The sequence below is a fragment of the Rosa chinensis genome, chromosome 4 (assembly GCF_002994745.2).
Source record: "Rosa chinensis cultivar Old Blush chromosome 4, RchiOBHm-V2, whole genome shotgun sequence".
Taxonomy (NCBI): domain Eukaryota; kingdom Viridiplantae; phylum Streptophyta; class Magnoliopsida; order Rosales; family Rosaceae; genus Rosa; species Rosa chinensis.
The window spans coordinates 7,486,443-7,510,781 of NC_037091.1; the positions used below are offsets into that span (position 1 = coordinate 7,486,443).

Genomic DNA, 24,339 nt, shown 5'->3' on the forward strand with positions numbered 1-24,339 from the left:
AGAGTTTGTACAAAGAAGATCAACACTAAACGCTTCAGTACGGCGGATGCAGTTTGAAAGCTCCCATCAGCAGATATGGTCTGTAGCGTGTGTTACTATTATTTTGAGTTTTAAATATATTCTCCCACTACATTTTAGGGTTTTAGGGTGGAAGCATGCTAGGCTGCAAGTGAGGCGGATGCTGCAGGGATCCCCCAGGTAGTAGGAGGTCTCTAGTTCGAACCCTAGCTTGTGAAAAACATCATTTGGGGAGGGGCCATACCCAAGTTGCTCTTAGCCCTGTAGTGGTAGCTCAATCGTCCACCGTTTAAAAAAAAAAAAATCACTGAAGGTTGCAAGGACTGTTTTAGAAATATTGATTTTTTCAGCTTCATGTGTAGAAAAACACATTTGAACTTTTGTCAAATAGTGCAACTTGTAGATATCCAATTAAGGATACAGTGACTTTTTGCCATTCTCCTTTGTGTGGCCACAGAAGTATATCGTTTAGTGTTTACGTGCCGTCCTCAAACACTTTTGGTATTAATCTTATTTGTCCAGTCTAAGATGCATTAAGCTTTACCATAGCACAGACCAAGATGGTAGCTACCAACAGAAATGAGGTTCCAACCAACTATGACAGAAAACATGAACTAAAAGCTTTTGATGATACAAAGGAAGGTGTTAAAGGCCTTGTTGATGCTGGCATAACCGAGATTCCTCGAATCTTTTATCATCCACCTGAGGAATGCTCCATTCACAATACCTCTGATTCGGAAGAACTCCGGTTTAGCATTCCAGTCATAGACCTCGAAGGCCTCTTCGATCCTACTAAAAGAAAGGAAATTGTTGCAGCAGTTGGAGATGCATCAGAGACTTGGGGCTTCTTTCAAATTTCCAATCATGGAATACCTTTTGATGTGCTGGAGGAGATTAAGGATGGGGTACGTGGGTTTTATGAGCAGGATAGTGAAATGAAGAAACAGTTTTATACTCGTGATCACTCCAGTGGTCCAGTCGTCTACAACAGCAACTTTGATCTGTATAGTGCACCGGTAACTAATTGGAGGGATACTTTTTTGTGTTATATGGCTCCTACTACTCCTAAGACAGCAGACTTGCCAGAAGTATGCAGGTACTTGCATAAGTGTTCAACTCTTTTATCTCTGTGCTATACTTGGTAAGTATATGACTGTGTTTAGTTTATTCTGATTCCATTGTCAATTAGATGGTATGATTATGTTTTGACATTTCCACTTTGGTAACTAGCTAAGAGCTAGGGACGCTATACATTGACCAGCTTAAGGGTATAGGTGTGTTGGACAACAGACCCATCAGATAAGTACTTGTAATAATTATACAGATGGGTAGGCAGCATCACATAACAAGCTAGTCTCTGCTAGTACTTGGCCTGTGTCAGAACTGGCTCAGTCGCTTATCTGATGTTAACGTTAGTGATCCGTGGGGATCTCTAGTTAGCTTTAGAGAGAGAGAGAGAGAGAGAGAGAGAGAGAGAGAGAGAGTGACACAAGATGTATAGTGGTTCGCCTCCGCATGAGCGGGAGACTACGTCCACTTGAAAGCTATACTAGTGTGTCGAGCCTTGCGGCCTAACAAGATTACAAGAGATGTAATTCATGGTGTTTAAGTGGGAGGAGGCATTCCTTTTATAGGTGAAGGAATGCTCTTCCTTTACATGGTTTTCGATGTGGGACAAGCAACCACACAATTCTAGCTAGTCCAAGAAGCATGTAGAAAGCCATGTTGTGGAGGCCTCTTGGCAAGGGCGGGAACGTGGCTTCCCGGCGACGGATTTGCCTATTCCGGATACCATGGCGTAGCTTGAACATAGGGCTACACGATGGATGTCGCGGTTGGGCCTTGCCATGTCTCGTGGATGTCCCAAAGTGGGTGTTACTTATGCTTGGTGATGTAGAGAACTAGCTTGCTAGTGTAGGTATAAACAAGTCCCCGAAGTCCCCGAGTAAGAGTAGCTTCTTGGTTGGGGAGTTCAAATCATGAAGTCATCAAGCATAAGTAATATCCGAGAGGCGCACGGCCCCTACAAGTCCCCGAGCTCCGCAAGCAAGAAGGGACTCGCTATCCTGTATCACAAAAGATAAAAATTCGTAAGTGCATGAGAGAATGGGGCGTCGCCTCGCCGCATGGCTGTAGGTCGTAGACCATAGATTCGTGGAGCCCGGAGGCTAGACCATATGTAAGAAAACGTGAAAAAGTGTAGTGCCCGGAGGCTAGACCACATGTATGAAGCATTGTGAACCAAGAGCGTAACTAAAGCATGGTGGATAAGTGGAGCGATTTAGGTGTTCGAGCAAGTTGGGTGTAGGCGCTGTATGAGCGTGCGGGGCGTAGCCCAAGCGAGTCCCGGCCATGCTTTGATACCCAAGCGAGTCATAACCGTTTCGCAAGCGTTTATCCGAGCATGTTTAATTGAGCTATAAGTGTCACAAGGTTCTAGATGAATGTCACATGAAAGTGAATTTAAGCATGTATGTGTGTAGCATGTACTTGTAGGAAAGTTGGTAATAACATTTTGTAGGCATGCTTAATGGTCATGGAGACATGTATAGACATGACAATAGCTCTAATTGCAAGAGCGTAAGAGATAAGATAGTGACTTATCTTGTGCCAATTTGGAGCGAGTTGGAGTTGGCATTGATATGAGTACCCAAATCATGTTGGAGTTGTCCAAACATGACGCTCCCTTGCTCCGGTGAAGTTCCTGAGTAGAAGGGCGATGATTTCGCTATTTGGAGAAGTGATCGGCGGTTATTCCTCTTTAACATAAGATAAAAGAAATAATTAGCACTTCGATCATGTGTACAATTGCAATTTTGAATTGTCATCAATTACCAAGCGCAAATAGGAAGCTCACATAAGAGTTGCATGTAGAGATTGATGGTATTGATATTTAATTGCAATCATACATGAATATTTGGAATAGCAGATAAGTTAAAAGCTAGCTAGCTTGCATATATAATTGACTAACTTATCACCTAAGAACGTGTGCTGCAGGTGATGTATATAGAATACATATGTAGCTTCTGTGGCAGGAAGCTGACTATGCCACGTGTGGTGTCACATTAATTTAGTGTATAAAGGCAAGCATAATAGGTGTGTGGTTGTGGGTCTTTCAAAAGCGTAGCCGACAGTGTGCACACATGTAAGTTAAGACGCTAGCTGTTTAAGTACGCAACGACACATGCCAGGGCACCCCAGACTTCGAACAAAGCAGTCACTCAGGCAAAGACTCAATATAAATACCATCTCTGATTGCAGATATGTTCGAAGAGCAGTAACCACAGAGATATTCAAAGCGTTGAGTTTTTATTAACTGAAGTCAGATGTCAATTGAAGATACTTATCTAGATTTGGAGATTGCTTGATAGAAGCTGTGTTAGTGGCCGGATGATTCAGCTGGTAAGAGTGGAGAGGGAAGATCGTTTGGTGTCCAGATCCTCTCCATGGGTGTCCAGATCAAGTGGAGGCTGCCTAGCGGTGAAGCTTTCCGACGGTGAAGCTCAGCGGAGCTTTGGCCGGCGGAGGAGGCTGGGAGGAGGTCTGGCGGAGCGGTGCAGAGAGTGCGGACCGCTGGGCATAGCTAGCGGTGGTGTGCCGCTGATGGAGATCGGCGGATGAGTTGCTCAGCGAACGTTCCGGCGGAGCCCCGGGACACCAGCGGGGGTTACTGATGCTCCGGCAAGGTTGTGAGCACCTGGAGCTGGCAGAGGATGATGCTCGACGGTAGCTGGCGGTATTGATGCAGGTCTAGCTGAGAAGTCCGGCGGAGCCTTGGAGTGCAGCGGACCGGAGCTCAGCGGAGGCCTGTAGTGGGCGGAACTTCGAAGTTGGGCGGAGTTATCCAAAGCTTGTCAAGTTCAGTTGACGGTAATGAACCAAATGGTTGAGTTGGTAGAACTGAAGCTTAGCGGAGAGGATGGCCAGCGGAGACCCAGAGCTGCGCTGTGACAGACTTGGAGATTTGGGAAACTGCAGCAGAGAAGTTGGGCGGAGAGCGCAGCAGTGAGCTAGTGGAGTCGTGCCGGAAGAGTTCGGCAGAGGCTGCCAGCGAGCTATGCTACGAGCAGTGCAGCGGAGCGGAGCCTTCTTGCTGAGATGGCTAGTGGAGCTGCAGTTGCGGTTTGGCGGAGCGGAGGTTCCGAGCTGGCGTTCAACGGAGCGGAGTCTGAGCTTGAGTCCGGCGGAGATGCAAGTTGGGCGGAGCGGAGGAGTTGCAGCTGGCGGAGCTGCAAGTTGGGCGGCATTTGGAACTCAGCGGAGGGGAGAAGAAGAGTTTGGCGGAGGTGGTTGGGTGAGGTCCCTAGCCTCGCTAGCGGGGTCGCTGGGCCGTCAGCGCTAGTGCGTGCTGTTGCTGGCGGTGGGTTGGCCTTGCTAGCGCCAGGCCCTGGAGTTGGACTGAAACTGGGAAGCTTGCCCTGCCGGTGACTGGAATTTACCGCTGCCTGGAACTACGCCGCGGATTGGAGCTCCACCGCCGACTAGAGCTTCGCCGCTGACTGAAGCGCCGAAGTTCGCCTTTCCGCTGACTAGAGTTTGTCGCTGGCGGTTTGGCAGTAGAGCTCGCTGGCGGTATAGCTAGTTAGAGGGGCCGGTGGAGCTTGCCAGCTAGAGCTAATGCCTGACGTATCAATGCTGATGATGGTTCCGGAGTGCCAGGGTGTCCACAGCAGTTCTCTGGGTGTCCAGAGTAAATTGGTACAATTGCTTTTGTGTTGCCGCCAAGGATGGGTTTACCGCCAAAGATGGGATACCTTCGGGCTTTACCCATTCACCGCCAAGGATGATTGGCTTGATTTTTTTTTTTTTTTTTTTTTTTTTTTAGTCAGCGTTGACCAGACGTTGACCGGACCGTATGGGAGTTGACCGACTCCGCTGGGCGTTGACCGAACCCGCTGGGCGTTGACCGGACCCGCCGGGCGCTGACCAACCATTGACCGGCCCCAACTTGATGTTGAACGAGCGTTGACTCGACACTTTCGGGTCAAAGTTCGTGGTAGGTGACGAAGCCTTTGTGTTGGCTTCCCACAGACGGCGCCAATGTTAACGTTAGTGATCCGTGGGGATCTCTAGTTAGCTTTAGAGAGAGAGAGAGAGAGAGAGAGAGAGAGTGACACAAGATGTATAGTGGTTCGCCTCCGCATGAGCGGGAGACTACGTCCACTTGAAAGCTATACTAGTGTGTCGAGCCTTGCGGCCTAACAAGATTACAAGAGATGTAATTCATGGTGTTTAAGTGGGAGGAGGCATTCCTTTTATAGGTGAAGGAATGCTCTTCCTTTACATGGTTTTCGATGTGGGACAAGCAACCACACAATTCTAGCTAGTCCAAGAAGCATGTAGAAAGCCATGTTGTGGAGGCCTCTTGGCAAGGGCGGGAACGTGGCTTCCCGGCGACGGATTTGCCTATTCCGGATACCGTGGCGTAGCTTGAACATAGGGCTACACGATGGATGTCGCGGTTGGGCCTTGCCATGTCTCGTGGATGTCCCAAAGTGGGTGTTACTTATGCTTGGTGATGTAGAGAACTAGCTTGCTAGTGTAGGTATAAACATCTGATATCGGAGGGGTTTTAGGGTAGAATGCCATGGACATGAAGAATCATATTTCGAATAAGAGAGTGTGATCTCTTGGTTTCGTCTATGAATGAGTGAGCAACGAATATTACTATAGGCTAGTCGGTTGGCTTGAATTAAGAAAACCCTGTGCCTAGCAATACGTTGTATTGAAGAAATTACCATTCTGTATAAAGAAACCTTCTATTTAACTAGTTTCAAGCCATTTACAATTCGATAAAGGAATTGGTCATTAAAGAAATAAAATTGCAGATATGTTATATTGTAATAGTAATAAGCGTGTGTATACCCTAGACACCCGTATGATATACTATTGTTTTAGGAGAAACAAGATTGTATATATGACTGCCTCATGTTGATGTTTTTGTAGTTATAGGTTATGGTAATGAAAGAAAATGCTTCAATTTACGTTTTCCTTTAGACTTTATTTGCCCCCCAAGAAGTGTGCAAATGGGTTTGATCATATAAGCCTTTAGGATACAGTGAAGCCTAACAATCCTATTATTGTTGATCGGTATCTTGCACTTACGAAGATCAACCCAACACTCGATCAAAGGTTTTTAAGAGGCTCAAGGTTGCTAGAAACTATATCTGCAATTTTATTGTTTCTAGATTTTATCTTTGTAAGAGAGATGAAGATTGATTGAATGACTTGAAAGAAAGAAGTAGAGAAGAGAGAATACAAGGTTGCTTGATATGCAAATCTGCAGAGAACAACTATCCCGTATATATAGGAGTAGTCATGCCTTTTGAAATGATATCATACCCCTTCACCAAGAATTATGTATAATTGCCAACTGATATATTTTGAATTGAGTTCAAAATTAGCATATACAATAATTAATCTGAAACACCATTTCAATATATACACACCTCTTGGTTGTGTGTGTGTGTGTGTGTGTCATACTACTTCACATTTCTTTTATAATTTGAAAATCTTTCTAACAATCCTTCATCATTTTCAAAATATAAATGTGTGTGTGTGTGTGTGTATATATGAGTTTAAAATATTTTGGAAAATCCTTGAGTGAAATCTTGGAAAACATAGTGCATAAACTAAGGTGTCTTGTGGACTTAAACCTTAGCTTAGTGAGAATATATCAAAGTTAAATCAGGATGGCAAAATAGCACTGCTTTGAACTTGCTATCCTATTGTGACTTAACGGGACATATTTCACACACTAGTTTTCTACTTCTTTCGAGTGTTTTTAAAAGCCGACACGTGGATTGGCCTTGTGTCTTATATCCTTTTCATAACTACTCTAAAGACTATCCCAAGTCGCATAAAAGGTGGCACCACATTCACACTCATATAGGTAAGCATGTAGTGCCCCTGTAACTATAGTGTTGCCTTCCATCATGCTTATTGAGAGTTTTATAAACTCAACCTCCACCATTCATTACAGGTACCAAGCACTCTTACCTTGGGTTGGATTTGATATATATGTATAAATATATATTCAATTTATATTAGTGCTTGCAATCACTGCATATGATGTACTTTGCTCATTAAACTCAAGGACTTGAAGTTTCAAGTGTTGAGTTGAGTTTTCATCATTGGTGATCATCAGAAATGGACTTTAGCCCCATCCCCTTTGATGTCTTCCACACCATATTCCTTGCAAGTGCCTTTGTTAATGGATCAGCCAAATTCTGGCATGACCTTACGAAATCAATGGTTATTACGCCGTTAGTTATTAGTTGCCTCACAGAGCTATGTCTCAAGCCAATATGCCTTGATTTGCCATTATATACTTGACAATAGGCTTTTGAAAGTGTTGCTTCACTATCACATTGTATAGAGATGGGAGGCATTGGCTTAGGCCATATTGGTATCTCTATCAATAAATTCCTTAGCCATTCTGCTTCTTTACTACATGAAGCCAAGGCTATAAATTCTGCTGCCATGGTGGAATCAGAAATACATGTTTGTTTCTTAGAGCCCCAAGAAATGGCTCCTCCACCAAGTGAGAAAATCCACTACTGGGTGGATTTATGATCCTCAGGATAAGCTATCCAACTAGCATCAGTATATCGATCTTTCCAAAACTGCAGGATAACCACTATATCATATTCCATAATTAATGGTACCTTTTAAATACTTCAATATCCTAGAAATATCCTAGAAATTGCATTCCAATGTAATTGACTAGAATTATTAGTATACCTACTAGGCAAAATTTTAAGAACAGTACATGAGGTATAGACCACTGAGAATTAATATTTATATACTTTATAAAACATCGCAATGGTACACGAGGTTCAAAACCCAACACAATTTTAGAACATGCCGTCAATAACACCGTTGACCTTTGCACCTCATGTACCATTGCGATGTTTTGTAAAGTATATAAACCTTAATTCTCTGTGGCCTATACTTCATGTACTATTCTTAAAATTTTGCCTACGACAAAAGCTATGTCAGGTCTAGTACAAGACATGGTATACATTAAGCATCCAATCACTCTAGAATATGATAATTGATCTACAGCTCTACCATTATTTGGATACAACTTCAAAATTGGATCATAAGGTGTAGAAACTGATTTTATATCAAAATGATTGAAATTCCTAAGTATCTTTTCTATGTAATGTGATTGAGTTATTATCAAACCATCACTACATTTTTTAATTCTTATACCTAGGATAACATCAGCTTCTCCTATATCTTTCATATCGAAACTAGAACATAAGAATTTCTTAGTTGATTCTATGCTTTCTATGTCAGTTCCAAATATAAGCATGTCATCAAATATAAACAAATAATTACATCTAGGGCTGGGCTCGGTTAGGATTGGGCCGGTTTGGGCCTGAAACCTCAACCAGACCGTTTATTTCGGTTTGGCTTTTTTCCCAACCGCAACCGCATTTCCAAACATTTGGGCCGCATTTTCGGTGTAACCATTTTTCCAGTTTGGGCCGGTGCGGTTTCGGTCTGCACCAAATTGTAAAAATGGGTGGGAAAAAAAAAAACCAAGTATGACTGAAATGAGTGAAATCCATTAATCCAACTATCCAAGTACCATATTGAAATGCCAAACTAACAAATGTTCAAAATGCAATCTGTCAAAGTCCAAACAGCCAAAATACCAAATTGAACTTCAAACGTTAAAATGATCAAATGCAATCTGCCAAAGTAACCCACCAACCAATCATCCTCTCTCATTTGATACCCAGTAACCCTAAACACCAAACTAGCTTGCAGTTCTCAAACTCCTTCAAAAAATGAAAAACCAATCATATACAGATGAAATCGAGAAGAGAAATCGAGAAGTCGAGTATCCGAACCTGAATAGTGAGAGGATATGGTCAAAGACTTCAGCTGGGCTCGAAGGAAATCCACCTTGCAGTTCTCGATCTCCTTTAAAAACATGAAAAAATGAAGATGTTAAGTTGAGGAGAAGAGAAGATGAAATCGAGTGCAGAAATAGAAGGAAATCCACCTGAGTAGTGAGACAAAGCACCGGCACTGGTGCCGTCAACGGTCAGTCGTCGAAGGCTTCGGTTGGCCTTGAAGGAGAGAGTGAGACAACAGGTCGAATGCGCCCACTTTGGGGTCTTACCCTCTTTAGGGTTTCTGCTAGATCGAGTGTGGCCAAGTCTAGGTAAGCTTGGTCTTAGGGCCAATCAGAGATTGAGAGGTATTAAAAATAATTGAAAATTTATAATTAATTTAAATTAAGGGTCAGTCGGTTTTAATCCGGTCGGTTCGACACCTGGACCCGATTTCGACCCAAAGTGGAGCGGTTCGGTTCGGTGTGTTCTCAGAACGGCGTCATTTTGAATTCGGATCGGTTGTCGCACCGGAATTCGCGGTTTGGTCGGTTCGGTAACCGGATTTCCGGTGCCAAATGCCCAGCACTAATTACACCCTTGTTATTTTGGAACTTTCTTTAGGCTAGACACACTTATCAGATTCATGAATTCTAAATCTATTGGAGATTATAATTTTATCAAATTTCTCATGTCATTGTTTAGGTGCTTGCTTTAAACCATATAATGATTTAATTAGCTTGCACAATTTTTTTTTCTTGATGCACATAAATCTCCTCATCTAATTCATCATTTAAGAAAGCAATCTTCACATCCATTTGGTGTATATGGAACTTATAGATAGAAGCTAGAACTATAAGGACCCTTATGGTGGAAATTCTAGCAACTGGAGTATAGGTGTCAAAATAATCTAGTCCTTCTTTTTATGTAAACCCCTTGGCTACTACCTTGCTTTAAACTTGTCAATGGTTCCATGTACTTTCATTTTCTTTTTAAATATCCACTTACATCCTATTGGTTTTGAACCATGAGGTAGATCAACCAATTTCTAGGTCTTGTTTGCTATGATATAATCCATCTCATCATCAATAGCTTCTTTCTAGAAAGAAGCATCTTGTGATTTCATTGCTTCCTCATAAGTAAGACGATCAAACTCTATACTAGGTGTAACCGTTGTTTGCCTTTTGTGTGAGTCTCTTGTACCTTCTACAAGGTACAATAAAATCTGGTCCAAAAGATTTTTCTATCCTTCTTCTTTTACTTCTTCGAATTTCTATATGTTCATCAGACTCACTATGGAGTCTAGATTTGTTATGTGACTTTGATTCACTATCATTATTTCTTGGCAAAACCTCCACCTCTTCATTGTTATTTTTAGATAAAGAAGTGAACTTATTTTCATAAAATTCGGCATCTCTTGATTCTATAATTGTGTTAATTGATATAGAATCATATATTGAGTTCTATAACAAGAAACCTATATCCCTTGCTATGTTCTGCATATCCTAGGAATACGCATTCTATTGCCTTTGGTCGTCCCAATTTCTTTATTTTTGGTCCAAGTAGCCTAACTATGGCTCTACAGCCCCAAACTTTAAGGTAGTTTAAGTTAGGCTTTATTTGAAACCATATTTCATAAGGTTTGATTTTTAATGCCTTAGAAGGTACCCTATTTTGGATGTAACAAGCAGTGAGCAATCCTTCTTCCTAATATCCCTTACTTAAATGACAGTTTTGAAGCATTGCATTAACCATCTTTACAAGGGATCTATTTCAGCAACTCCATTTTGTTATGGAGTATAGGCTATTGAAGTTTCATGGACAACACCTATTGATTCACAATATGAAAGAAAATGATACTCTCCTCCTCTATCCGATCGTAAATATTTTATTCTGGTTTCACAAAGATTCTCTACTTCATTTTTATAAATCTTAAATTTTTGTAGAACTTTATTCTTAGAATGCATAAGATAAACATAACAGAATCTACTAAAGTCATCTATGAAAGTCACAAAGTATTTATTTCCTCCTCTAGTAGGTGTACTATGTAAATCACAAACATCACTATGAATAATTTGTAGCAAAGTAGAGGTTATTGCAATCTTAGGAAAAGGCTTTCTAGTCAGTTTTGTTTGCAAGCAAGTAGAACATTTATCAGGCATATCATTCACAGGTTTAGGAATTAAATCTAGAATTTCCCTTTCATTTAGTTTTCTAGTATTAACATGCCCAAGCCTATTATGCCATAAAGATAAAGAATCCAGCATGTAAACAAAAATAGTAGATACTTTATTAATATTAAGTTTGAACATTCCATCACACATATACCCTTTCCCAACGAAAGTACCACCCTTGGTCAGAATAAACTTGTCTGATTCAATGACAAGTTTAAAACCAAACCTTGGTCAGAATAAACTTCTTGATGTTGAAGGAATATCGATTTAGTGTGCCTTATCAAACTAGGAGTAGCAATAGGAGAGAAGGTTCTAGATTTCCCAATCCTACACGGATTGGTATTCCTTGTAACATTAGAACTAGCACTTTGTAATCCCTATATATAGGGCTCCTATTCTCAATAATATGAACACATCTCTCTCATCAATCTCTCTCAAATACATTATACTTAAACACGTTATCAGCACGACTCTAGCCACAAAGCAAAAACCAAAATCTGCCGAAGCCACCTAGCCCGAGCTAGCCCTACCACATCGCAGCAGCCCCTGCTGCCCTGCGCGCTGCACCTATAGCCACACGCCCCTGCGTCGCTGCCCTGCAGCCCCGCGCCCCTGCGCACGCTGCTGCTTGTCCACACGCCCGCGCGTCTGCAGCCCTGCATCTCGGTCGTGCCCCTGCTGCCCCTACAGAGCACCTACATCAGCAGCTCCTTTTCTCACCTACTGCAACTTGTTGCCGCTACAATATCACTGCAGCCCCAATCCGACACCGCTGCAAACCTTCGCTCCATCACGCCTGCATCGACACGCGCGTGATTCAAAACCAACAAGTATCCAAAAGCGTAAGTTTTAAAGTTCCTAAATTGAAATTCTTTCTTTTTCTCGGGGACTTAAAAACCTCCCTTCTTCTTCATCCCACCTTTCATAGAACGTGGGTTCGATTCAATGCGGAATCGTGGGGATTCACGCAATTAACGAACTAAGAGCGTTCGTAAGACTTCGGACTAAGAGCGTCCGCAAGCATCGATTTATGACCTTATAAACATCATTGTTTCGGTCTAATCCAATTTTCTTGGAAATCGATTTCTTGGTAGCATAGCTCGGAAATCTTAATATTTAGTTGTCGTGGAAGTTTTAACTCCGAAACTAATATATTTCTTCTTCTTATTTCAGGATGTCGAAACTTGACTTTCCTGCACTTACCTCAACTGGCTCGGAATATCATAGTTGGGCCACGGATGTTGAGCACCACCTCACTTCAAAAGGGATCCTACCCTTAATTCAAGCTCCTAATCCTACTCTCATATTTGAGCGTACGGCTACGAACAATGCCACCGCCCTCATCTTGATGAGGCGCCACATGGATAAATCACTCCGATTGGAGTACATGGCAATCAAGGATGCTAGAGAATTATGGGTCGCGCTAGAAGAGCGATTTGGTAATATCAAGGATACCCTCCTCCCTGACTTGAAAGTTCAATGGGGCAATCTACGATTCGCCGACTTCAAGTCTGTAGCTGAATATAATTCAGAAGTTCTACGCCTCAAAACCATGTTGGGGTTCTGTGGACAACCCGTCACAGAGCAAGAACTAATTGAGAAAACTCTCTCCACCTTCCCCGTCTCAGCAATTTTGCTCTCAAAGCAATATCGAACGGAATTTGATACTAGACGGATCACGAGATTTCATCAGCTCATTACTATTATGTCTGTAGCTGAAAAGCATGATAATATCCTCGTGAAGAATTATAATTCAAGGCCTATCGGAACTAAGAGCGTTCATGAGGCGAATTATAATAATGCACCCAAAGGAGGGCGCAAGGAGCGGAACCCTAAGAATAAGGGACACAACGGACGTTCTGGTCCATATAACCGCCCTACAAAGGAAGGTACTCGTCAGAATGAAGGACGATCACGTGGCAATACATGGCAACGTGGGAGAGGAGGCCGTGGGGCTCCAGGACATGGAGGAACCACCCAGGGCCGTGGGAATGGCGCCAACTCCTATGGGGGACGCCACCCAAGTGCAAACAATGCACCTCAATTAAAGGGAGGAAATCACAATGACATGTGTCATCGATGTGGATCTAGTGAGCACTGGTTCAAACAATGCAACGCGAGCAAACAATTGGCTGCGCATTATAAGGCATTTAGAGACTTCAGAGAGCATGAAGCCAATTTTGCCGAAAATATAGAAGAAGATGGTGATGATGCCGACGTCAATCTCACCATAGCGGACTTCAAATCTGACAAAGAATTGCACAAAGATGCTGCAGATTTTGATTAGTATAGTCCTTTACTTTTCCAAGAATTATGTAATGGCAATTATGCCCTAAATCAATAAAATGACTTATTGTATTCATTTTTTCCCTCTAGGCGTACTCAAGAGTACTTGTGATGTCTAGGCAAGGTTTGATCTGAGAGAACGGTTTTAAAAAGTGAGCAACGCTCCACCAAAATCTCGCCTTACCTTACCTGGTCACAACCAAATTGAAATTACCGAACGGATTAAGTGACTACGATTCGTCTACTATTTGATTTTATATTGGATTAGATTTTAGTCAAGAAATTTTGATGTAATCATTGGCTATCATTAACAAAGTATCGACTTATTTTATTCAAATGTCTTGGACATATTCTAAATTCGAACTTTATTATTTTTCAGTATGTTTCCCGGAGAGCTCGAATGCCTCGTGGATAGTGCCACTACACATACCATCCTTCGAAACAGGCAGCTATTCCTATGGATGGCGCCTACTCGATCTTCTGTGACTACGATGGCTGGACCATCTCAATTGATTCATGGTCGAGGACCAGCTCAATTTATGTTGCCTAATGGCACTACTTTGAATGTCACCGAAGCTCTTTATGCTCCTAGGGCAGGAAGAACCCTATTGAGCTTCAAAGATATAAGAGCCAATGGTTTTCATGTGGAAACACATTGTGAGAATGGACAAGAGTTCCTTTGCATCACCTCTAATGACTACGGACATAAACGAGTCTTAGAGAAACTTATGTGTCGCTCTAGTGGGTTGTATGTAACCACTATTCGAGTCATTGAATCCAACCATGTCATGAGAGATGATTTATGGGATTCCGACACATATAGGCTTTGGCACGACCGTTTGGGACACCCAGGTCGTGACATGATGATCCGTATATTAAAGACTTCACACGGACATCCCTTTTTCAGAACGAAAGGAAGTAAAACTCGAAATTTGGATCAAGGAGGAGCACCTGCGCCTCACGGCGCCTTCCCCCCTCAAGTCTGGCCATCCCCGGTCGGCGCCGCCATCCCCCTGCGGCCCAAGGGTGGCTTTGACGCCACCCCTGCTCCCTTGACTCCCATTTTTACTTCTAAGGTCCATTGTGACTTCATGGCTCAACCAAAATCCTCATTGGTTGTTTCCAACGCCCATCATTCGTTCTGCAAAGCCTGCTCTTTAGCGAAGTTAGGATCAAGACCATCCTATGCAAAGGACACCAAAGAAAATATACCATTCTTGCAAAGAATCCAAGGTGATATTTGTGGACCCATTCAACCACCATGCGGACCATTTAGATATTTTATGGTGTTGGTTGATGCATCGACACGCTGGTCACATGTCATGCTATTGTCCACAAGGAACGCTGCATTTGCTAAACTCCTAGCACAAATAATTAAGTTACGGGCTCACCACCCTGATCATCCCATTAAGTCTATAAGATTAGACAATGCTGGGGAGTTTACATCAAAAACTTTTGATGATTATTGCATGTCCATTGGGATTGATGTTGAACATCCTGTTCCTCATGTTCATACCCAAAATGGTCTCGCAGAAGCCACCATTAAACGACTACAAATGGTTGCGCGAGCATTGGTGATGCGCACCAATCTCCCTATTTCTGCTTGGGGCTATGCAATATTGCATGCAGCTGTGCTTATTCGTCTGAGGCCCACTGCTACTCAACCCTTCTCTGCGTCCCAGATGGTTACTGGGTATGAGCCTGATGTCTCACACTTACGCATATTTGGGTGTGCAGTCTATGTGCCTATTGCGCCGCCACAGCGCACCAAAATGGGTCCTTAAAGACGATTAGGCCTTTATGTTGGATATGATTCTCCAACGATTATCCGCTACATAGAACCCTTGACAGGCGATCTCTTTACCGCTAGATTTGCGGATTGTCACTTCGATGAGACAGTCTTCCCGTCGTTAGGGGAGATAAGAACATCAATGTTCAACAGGAACGACAGGAATTGTCGTGGTCTGTCCCCACTCTGTCTCATCTTGATCCCCGAACCGCACAGTCAGAAATTGAAGTGCGGAGAATTCTCGATCTTCAGAACGTAGCAGATTCGATGCCTGATGCGTTTTCTGATATCGCTAAAGTGACGAGATCACACATACCTGCTGCAAACGTGCCTGCAAGGATTGATGTCCCTAAAAGTAGAGGACATGACGCCAACTCAAGAATGCATGAGCATGGCGCCAACGTCCCATCTCTCAATGATGGTGACGTTGTGGCTAGGCCCACGGCTCCCGCCAAGAAGCGCGGGAGGCCCATAGGTTCGATGGATTCTCGCCCAAGAAAGAAAGCGAGTTCGGCACAAAATAATCCATTAATCATCGATGTAAATAATCCATCTCATGAGAATATTCCGGATTATGGTTATGTCCAAGAGACATCATTGGGGGACGCTCCAATGTCAGAACCAACTCCAGAGAATAGAGAGATCTCCATAAATTACACTAGTGTACATGAGATGATGGATAGAAATTCTATGGCAATTGATGATGCATTTGCATATCATATTGCGAAAGGGATTATAGAATATGATGATATCGAACCTCGTTCTGTTGAAGAATGTCAACGAAGAGCAGATTGGCCTAAATGGAAAGATGCGATCCAGGTTGAATTGGATTCACTAACAAAGAGACAGGTATTTGGGCCTGTAACGCAGACACCCCCAAGTGTAAAGCCTGTTGGCCATAAATGGGTCTTTGTTAGAAAGCGTAATGAGAAAAATGAGGTGGTAAGATATAAAGCCCGCCTTGTGGCGCAAGGTTTCTCACAACGCCCTGGAATCGACTACGAGGAGACATATTCTCCCGTAATGGACGTTATAACGTTCCGCTACCTTGTCAGTTTGGTAGTTTCCGAAAAACTTGACATGCAGCTTATGGATGTGGTTACAGCATATCTCTATGGGGATCTAGATTCAGAGATATATATGAAGGTTCCAGATGGACTTCAATTACCCAAATCAAGTGGCTCTAAACCACGGAGCGCGTTTTCAATAAGATTAAAACGCTCACTATATGGATTAAAACAATCTGGACGGATGTGGTATAACCGTCTAAGTGACTACTTGATTGGGAAGGGATATATTAACAATGAAATATGCCCATGCGTGTTCATTAAAAGAACAAGTTCCGGATTTGCAATCGTAGCAGTTTATGTCGATGACATGAACCTAATTGGAACTCTGGATGAGTTAAAGGAAACTGCTAAATACTTGAAATCCGAATTTGAGATGAAAGATCTTGGGAAAACACGGTTTTGTCTCGGTTTAGAACTCGAGCACCGTAGTGATGGGATTTTGATCCATCAGTCTGCATATACTCAGAAAATTCTAAGTCGCTTTAATGAAGATAAAGCAAAGCCTACGAGTACTCCCATGATCGGCCGTAGTCTTGAGCCCGGAAAAGATCCGTTTCGTCCAAGGGATGAGGACGAAGAACCCCTAGAGGCCGAAGTGCCCTATTTAAGTGCAATAGGCGCATTATTGTACTTAGCTCAATGCACAAAACCGGACATCTCATTCGCAGTGAACTTGTTAGCTCGACACAGCTCTGCGCCAACACGCCGCCATTGGATTGGTGTAAAGACCATATTTCGATACCTAAGAGGTACGATTGATATGGACCTATTCTATCCCTACAGAGAGAAAAGGAATGACGGAAAATTGGGATTGGACCCCAAGAGGCAAAACGCCCCCGTCCATGGAATGGCCGCCGGCCATGTTGCCGCCGCCGGCGCCGCCGCCGCTCATGGTGGCCGGCATTCTCCTATCTCCCTCCATCAAAACGACAATGATGTCTTGATGGGTTTTGCTGATGCAGGGTACCTCTCTGACCCTCACAAAGGTCGCTCCCAAACTGGTTATGTCTTTACCATGGGAAGCACTGCGATATCTTGGAGGTCTACAAAACAGACCCTTGTTGCTACTTCCTCAAATCATGCAGAGATTATTGCTCTACATGAAGCTGTACGTGAATGTGTATGGCTAAGGTCCGTAATTCGACACATTCAAGGAAGTTGTGGTTTGAAATCTACCACAAATGAACCTACATGCATTTATGAGGATAATGCAGCTTGTATTGAACAAATGAAGTTAGGTTTCATCAAGGGCGACAACACCAAGCATATATCGCCTAAGTTCTTTTATAATCAGCAACAACAATCACTTCTAAAGATTGAAGTGAATCAAATCCGATCAGAGGATAATGTAGCGGACTTATTCACTAAGTCGTTACCTAAATCCACCTTCGAGAAACATGTGAAGAGCATCGGATTGAGAAAGTTATCCGAACTCCCACGATTATAGCAATCAGGGGGAGATATCGACATCAGGGGGAGTTATGATGTCTACATGTTTGATCTCGAAGAGTGAAGGACGTGTTGTGCTCTTTTTGTCCTTCGACCAGGGTTATTTTTATCCCACAGGGTTTTTGTTACCTGACAAGGTTTTTAACGAGGCAACGGATGAAGCGTCACCACCAAGTTTGAAGCGGCACAAGGGGGAGTGTTGAAGGAATATCGATTTAGTGTGCCTTATCAAACTAGGAGTAGCAATAGGAGAGAAGGTTCTAGATTTCCCAATCCTACACGGATTGGTATTCCTTGTAACATTAGAACTAGCACTTTGTAATCCCTATATATAGGGCTCCTATTCTCAATAATATGAACACATCTCTCTCATCAATCTCTCTCAAATACATTATACTTAAACACTTGAAAAAATTTCACTTCCTCTTATTATTTTTATGGCTAATTTTTGGGTTTTTAGGTCCTTCATCAACCATGTGAATTTTGGATGAGGGATTAGCTGCATTAGTTTTCTCACGGGATCTGCATTCTTCTTCTATGCGAAGATGTGTCCCCAATTTCTCTATGGTCGTGTCCTCTTTCTTATGTTTGAGGCTCTTTTTGCATTCCTTCCAAGATGCTGGAAGTTTATCCATAATTGCAGAGACAATTATGGAATCATCCATATGCATTTTGAATTGATTAAACTGATTATGTATTTGCCTAATCTCATGGAATTGTTCAACAATTGATCTATCATCAGTCATTTTGTAATTAAAGAACTTTTGGACAAGAAATTTCTCACTGGTAGCATCATGTGAGATATACTTAGCCTCAAGAGTGTCCCATATTTCCTTTGCAGTAGTCATCTCAAGGTAGATATCAAATAATGCATCAGACATGAAGTTGCAAATATGGCCCTTGCAAACATAATCATCTTGTTCCCACTTAACTCGTTCACGCTGTGCAGCAAGGGTTTCATCTTCTGTTTCTTGAGGTTTTTGAATAATAAGCACATAGACCACCTTTAGGCTTGACAGCAGGAAATGAAATTTCTTTTGTCATTGTCTGAAATTTGCTCCATCAAGACGATCAAGTTTCACAAAGTTTGCAGTAAACTCCTTCAAAGATGTCATAGCTGAAAAATAAAGTCTAAAGATTGTTAATGTTTTTGTAGTTATGGGTTATGGCTAATGAAGGAAAATGCTTCAAAGGCACGTAAGGATTTATGCTTTCCATTAGACTTTATTTGGCCCACAACAAGTGTGCAAAGGGGTTTGATCAAATAAGCCTTTAGGATACAATGAAGCCTAGCGATCCTGCTATTGTTGATGGCGTCTTGCACTTATGAAGATCAACCTAACACTCGATCAAAGGTTTTCAAGAGGCTCATGGTTGCTAGAAAATATATCTGCAGTTTTATAGTTTCTAGATTTTATCTGTGTAAGAGAGAGGAAGATTGATTGAATGACTTGAAAGAAAGAAGTAGAGAAGAGAGAAAACAAGGTTGCTTGATATGCAAATCTGTAGAGAACTATCCCCTATATATAGGAATATCATGCCTTTTGAAATGATATCATACCTCTTCACCATGAATTATATATAATTGCCAACAAATATATTTTGAATTGAGTTCAAAATCAGCATATACAATAATTAATCAGAAACACTTTTTCAATATATACACACACCTCTTGGTTGTATATATATCATACTACTTCTCTTTTCTTTTATAATTTGTTTTTCTGGGTTTCCAATTTGCAGAGAAATCCTTGTTGAATACTCGAAGCAAGTAATGAAGTTGGGGAAGCTATTGTTTGAGTTGTTGTCTGAGGCTCTTGGGCTAAATCCAAGTCACTTGAATGACATAGATTGCAGTGAGGGGCTTCTGGTTTTAGGCCATTACTATCCTGCTTGTCCACAACCAGAATTAACAATAGGAGTAAGCAAGCATGCAGATAATTCCTTCATCACTGTCCTTCTGCAAGATAATATTGGTGGTCTTCAAGTCCTTCATCAGAACAACTGGATTGATGTACCCCCAATGCCGGGGGCTCTTGTGGTTAACATTGGAGATCTTTTGCAGGCAAGTATAAGCATCATTCGTCTTTATCTTTTCTTGGTTACAGAATGAGATTTTAATTTCCTTATCAGAATGTTTAATCATGTCATTTCAATTTTGACAACTTTGGAGTGCTAATGGCTTCATTAAGGCCAAATTGATCAGAATTTCCGTCTAATGGCATGGCATGTACGCGAAGGTGTATTTTGGACTTGGATATGCATCTCTAGTGCTGTAATGTGGCATACCAACACTGAAATAGGCCTTCCCATGCATTCTATGTGGGAACTCCATAAATTCATTTGGCTAAATCCTGATTTGACCTTATTTGCAGCTGTTGAGTAATTACAGTACCCGATTGATAAATTTGTAATTACTGCCTAGATACAAAGCTACCCTAAACTATATGGACCAAATTTGTAGCTTGGCCAAAATTAGTACTACTGTTACATAATAACTCCACATACATACATTTTAAGCTATTTGCCTATGAGTCTATTGTTGTTAGATTGTTTCAAACTCTAAATTTGAGTGAGTTTCCTAATTTCTGTTACTATACTAAATAGAATTCTTTTGGGGGTTTCAGCTCATATCAAATGACAGATTCAAGAGTTTCGAACACAGGGTACTGGCGAACCGTAGAGGTCCACGAGTATCGATTGCAAGCTTTTTCTCCACAGGATTGTTGCCATTACCAAGACTCTACGGACCAATCATGGAGTTATTATCAGAAAACAATCCTCCAAAGTACAGGGAGACTACTGTTAGGGACTATGTTGCCTACTTCCATAAGAAAGGCCTTGATGGCACCTCTGCTTTGTCTCACTTTAAGGTTTGAACCTGGAAAAGGAGCATTGCTAAGTGCCATACTATCTATAAACATTTCTTTTGTGTAACAATATCCAAATTAAACCTTGAAGGACTAAGATGGTTATTTGTCCAATAAATGTAAACTCTAGTTGTTATTGTTACTTTTCTTTGTTTCTAGACGGATTTAACATCTGATGGCTGTTTAGAGAAGACTTGTTTCTGCTTCTACCACCTATCTATCAAATAGTGTTGTCAACAATGACTATACATTCTTCCACTATCATTTGACTGCAACAACAATTAAATTGGAATCTTGCAGGCATCAACTTGAAAGAAGAAGATTGCTATCTTTCCTCCGGTTACAAAAGTACTGTTCCTCCTTTGTGACTTCATCATTATAAAATGATCTTATCTGGTCTCTTGTGGGCACCTCTGGTCTGCATGACTGCATTATATCTAGTCTGAAAGTTCTACTAGCTTACCTTGCCACTGATTGGGACGATAGCTACCAACATAAATGTGGTTGCAACAACTGAACTAAAAGCATCTGGTTAGTTGCAATTAAAATGTACAAAGAGTGCCTATGATACTATGGATTTTTCATCAGTAAGTCATAATTAACAACATCCATGATAAACATAAGCAATACAGAAAGACAACGACTCTAGAGCAGAATCATTACAGTTGGTTTGAGATGAAAGTAGTTTTCCTTGATCTATAATTCTCTAAATTACAACTTCTTGTCCGAAACTACAGAAAGACAACAAACTCATTACAATTGGTTTGAGATAAAATACTTCTCCTTGATCTATAATTCTCTTAATTACAATTTGGACCACAGCAGCAAGATTTGGTATTCCTCGATCCAATTTCTACATCATAGCTAATAACAAGAGGAGCACACTAGCAAGAATCTTGGCAAGTTCCAAACACCATTTCAGGAATCATGCTAGTCTTCTCATCATCTTTCTCACCTTGGTCACTTCTGCTTGATCATGTGGAAAAGACCAAGCCACTGATTTGGAAGAAAATGGATTGAAAAATAGAGCCCTTTAAAAAAGAAGAAGAAGAGAAAAACAGAGAGAGAGAGATAGTAACTGCAATCGGCCTCGTCAACCCTTCTGCTTCTTCCGGCTAGTATACTTTTCTCAAATTCTTTAACACCGAGAAGAAGTGTACCCTGGTAAATCACTGATCTGATTAGTTGTTTAGAGCCATAGGCAGGCTCTGCGACCCTACAAGGCTACAATCATCTTCTTCCTCATCATCATGGGCTTTGGAGGCCTCAAAAACCTTCACCATTCATTTTATAGGAAACCTAAAGCTATCAGTGATTAGAGAAATGGGGATGAAGAATGGTCACTGCTGAGGCCTTTTTATAAAGGAGATGAGAAGCAGTTCCGGGAGAACACAACGGCTTCAATCTCAAAACAAGAGGCTTGAGACTTTTGGAGAACAGTGGGCTTCTGGTTTGACAGAAGTTCACGTTTTTCAGCTGCTTTCAGGACTCCTCTCTGCAACAGAACTGTTAAAGTTACAAAGCAACAAAACGTTAATGTATGAAAGGAGAAGATAAAGAACGTAACATTCAGGAAAAAGAAAATTCAAAAGATAGTACAACGATAGCATACATTTCCAAACAAAGTTGGTTATGTCAATTGTAACAACAATAGTAACGTTTGATCTTTGATTAGTGAGGATGATATTTTACTGTCGAGCAGTGCTAGGGATCCCAAAAATTTGTACCAAAATTACTTACCAAATGACATGGCACAAGCCATATCATTAGTTATTTTGAAAATTCTGTTGACATGGATTTCCTTGTTGGATATAAAAAAAAAAATTCATGTTTTTTAGGAATTAAGAAAAACTTATATATTGATAAAAATCACAATTAAACAAAATACCAAATTAATTTATATTAGAAATAGATGCAGTTGTTCTGGCGTTCTAGCTCTCTGCAACCTTGATGCCAGATCAAAATATTAGAATAAAAGCAATTAATAATGGGTATTTGTCCATTTACCCCATTTCTAGAAATTTTTTTCCCACTTACCCCATTAAGTTTTTTTAATTTACTCTTACCCAAAACACTCTAAGGAAATCTTCCCTAATACCCCATTAAGATTTTTTTTAAATTTTTTTAATACCATTTTACCCTCACCTTTGTTACTTAGAGAGAGAGAGAGAGAGAAACCATAGAGGACTTCGGCGGAGCCCCGTTACCGGTTGCCAGAATCTGGTTACCTGGAGTCGATTCGGTCACCTGTCGCCAGAATCCTGTCACTAACCGCCGTCCACCGGACTTTTCAAAAAAGGTCACCGGAAAGCTTTATTGCCCCCAATAGATGACTATTAGTCATGTATCACTACAAAAAAAAATTGCAATGGCCACGGCGCAATGCCGTCACAAAAACCGATTTTGCAGTCGCAAAAGAGCATTGGCGACGGCTCTGCGATGGCAATTCTTCCGACGCCGTTGGTGGCGTCGCCAATGGTATTTGCCACGGCAATTCGCCGTCGCAAGACTATTAGTGACGGCAAAACATTTGCCGTCGCAAGAATTTTGCCACTGCAAAATGTCGTCGCAAATACCAATGGCGACGCCACCAAAAGTCATTTGCTATGGCAAAAATGCCGTCGCAAAAATATTATTTATGAATAAAAAAAAATCAACATGCAAATGCATGCCGATTTTTTTTTTTTTTTATGAATGAAAACTATACAAAAAGGAATGAAGCTTATATAAAAGGAAATTTTACACTTTAATTTTCCTCATCAATGAAGCTTCTACCAAAGTTTACAAGATACTTGAGTTTTACAAGTTGGTTATTTTGCTCTACTTCAAGATAAACTTTGCAGGAATCTTCCTCGATCCACTTCACGAACCAATTACTCTAGTGTTGTTGCAAGCCTCCTATAACAGAAAGTTAGAAATCTTCAAGCATTCATTAAAGAAAAATAAAAAAAGCTAGAAAATCAATGGGAGATACATGCAACACAGCACACCAATACATTATTGGCAGATCAATTACTAAGGTCTTCGGTAAAGTATTCCACTCACAAAAATCGACTAAACTACTGATTGCTTCTAGGAGAGTGATGGCACATGAAGCAATTGAACGGGACAAAGGCACTAGATTGACCATATATATAATATAACTAAAAGCATATATACAAGACAAATTCGTGAATGGCATACATACCTTTGCTATTTTCACTAGCTGATCATAGTTATCACGTCAAAAAAAAAAAAATGGCTTCTTACGAAATATCTGTATAGAACAAGGCTCAAGCATAAGCATCACAAGACAGCAGTTCAATTCTTGACATGGTATCAAATTATGAACCTCCTTGCCATCTGCCAGTCATGGATGAAGGCAAACGGATCACGATCCATGGTCCATGCAATACTAAGATAAACCTTCTCTTTGCATATAAAGTACTAGTTGTACATAGAAAAGCCATTGCAGATATTGAAGTGCACCCCGACCAAAGTAAAAGATCATAACATCATACTGTCAGGGTTGATTGAGGACGATATAATATACCAGCAAAAAACTACAACAATATAGCAGTATCTAATATATTAGATGACGGGGAAAAATGTGAAGAAATACTTACCATTCCAGGAAACATACAACCAAGACTCCACAAGTCCAAAGAATAGTCATAATCTTGTAAATCAACAAGAAGCTCAGAACCTTTGAAATACCTGCAAAGTGTGCCATCAGGGAACAACATAAGGTAATGAACAAAAACAAACTACATATACCAAAATTGAAAGCCAATAGGTTTGAAAGTGCTAGTTCAAATGCAGGTATAGTCAAACCATAAACAAGAAAAGTGAGTA

At 41.2% G+C, this 24,339-nt stretch overlaps 1 protein-coding gene across 1 annotated transcript; it reads left to right on the forward strand.

Annotated features, from left to right (window-relative positions):
• Positions 1–497: 497 nt before the first annotated feature.
• Positions 498–20,696, forward strand: LOC112196740 (1-aminocyclopropane-1-carboxylate oxidase homolog 1). The gene is made up of 3 exons (XM_024337158.2): positions 498–1,114; positions 19,379–19,700; positions 20,263–20,696. Exons 1-3 carry the CDS (start codon positions 579–581, stop codon positions 20,512–20,514), a joined length of 1,110 nt encoding a protein of 369 aa, XP_024192926.1. The 5' UTR covers positions 498–578; the 3' UTR covers positions 20,515–20,696.
• The last annotated feature ends 3,643 nt before the right edge of the window (positions 20,697–24,339 follow it).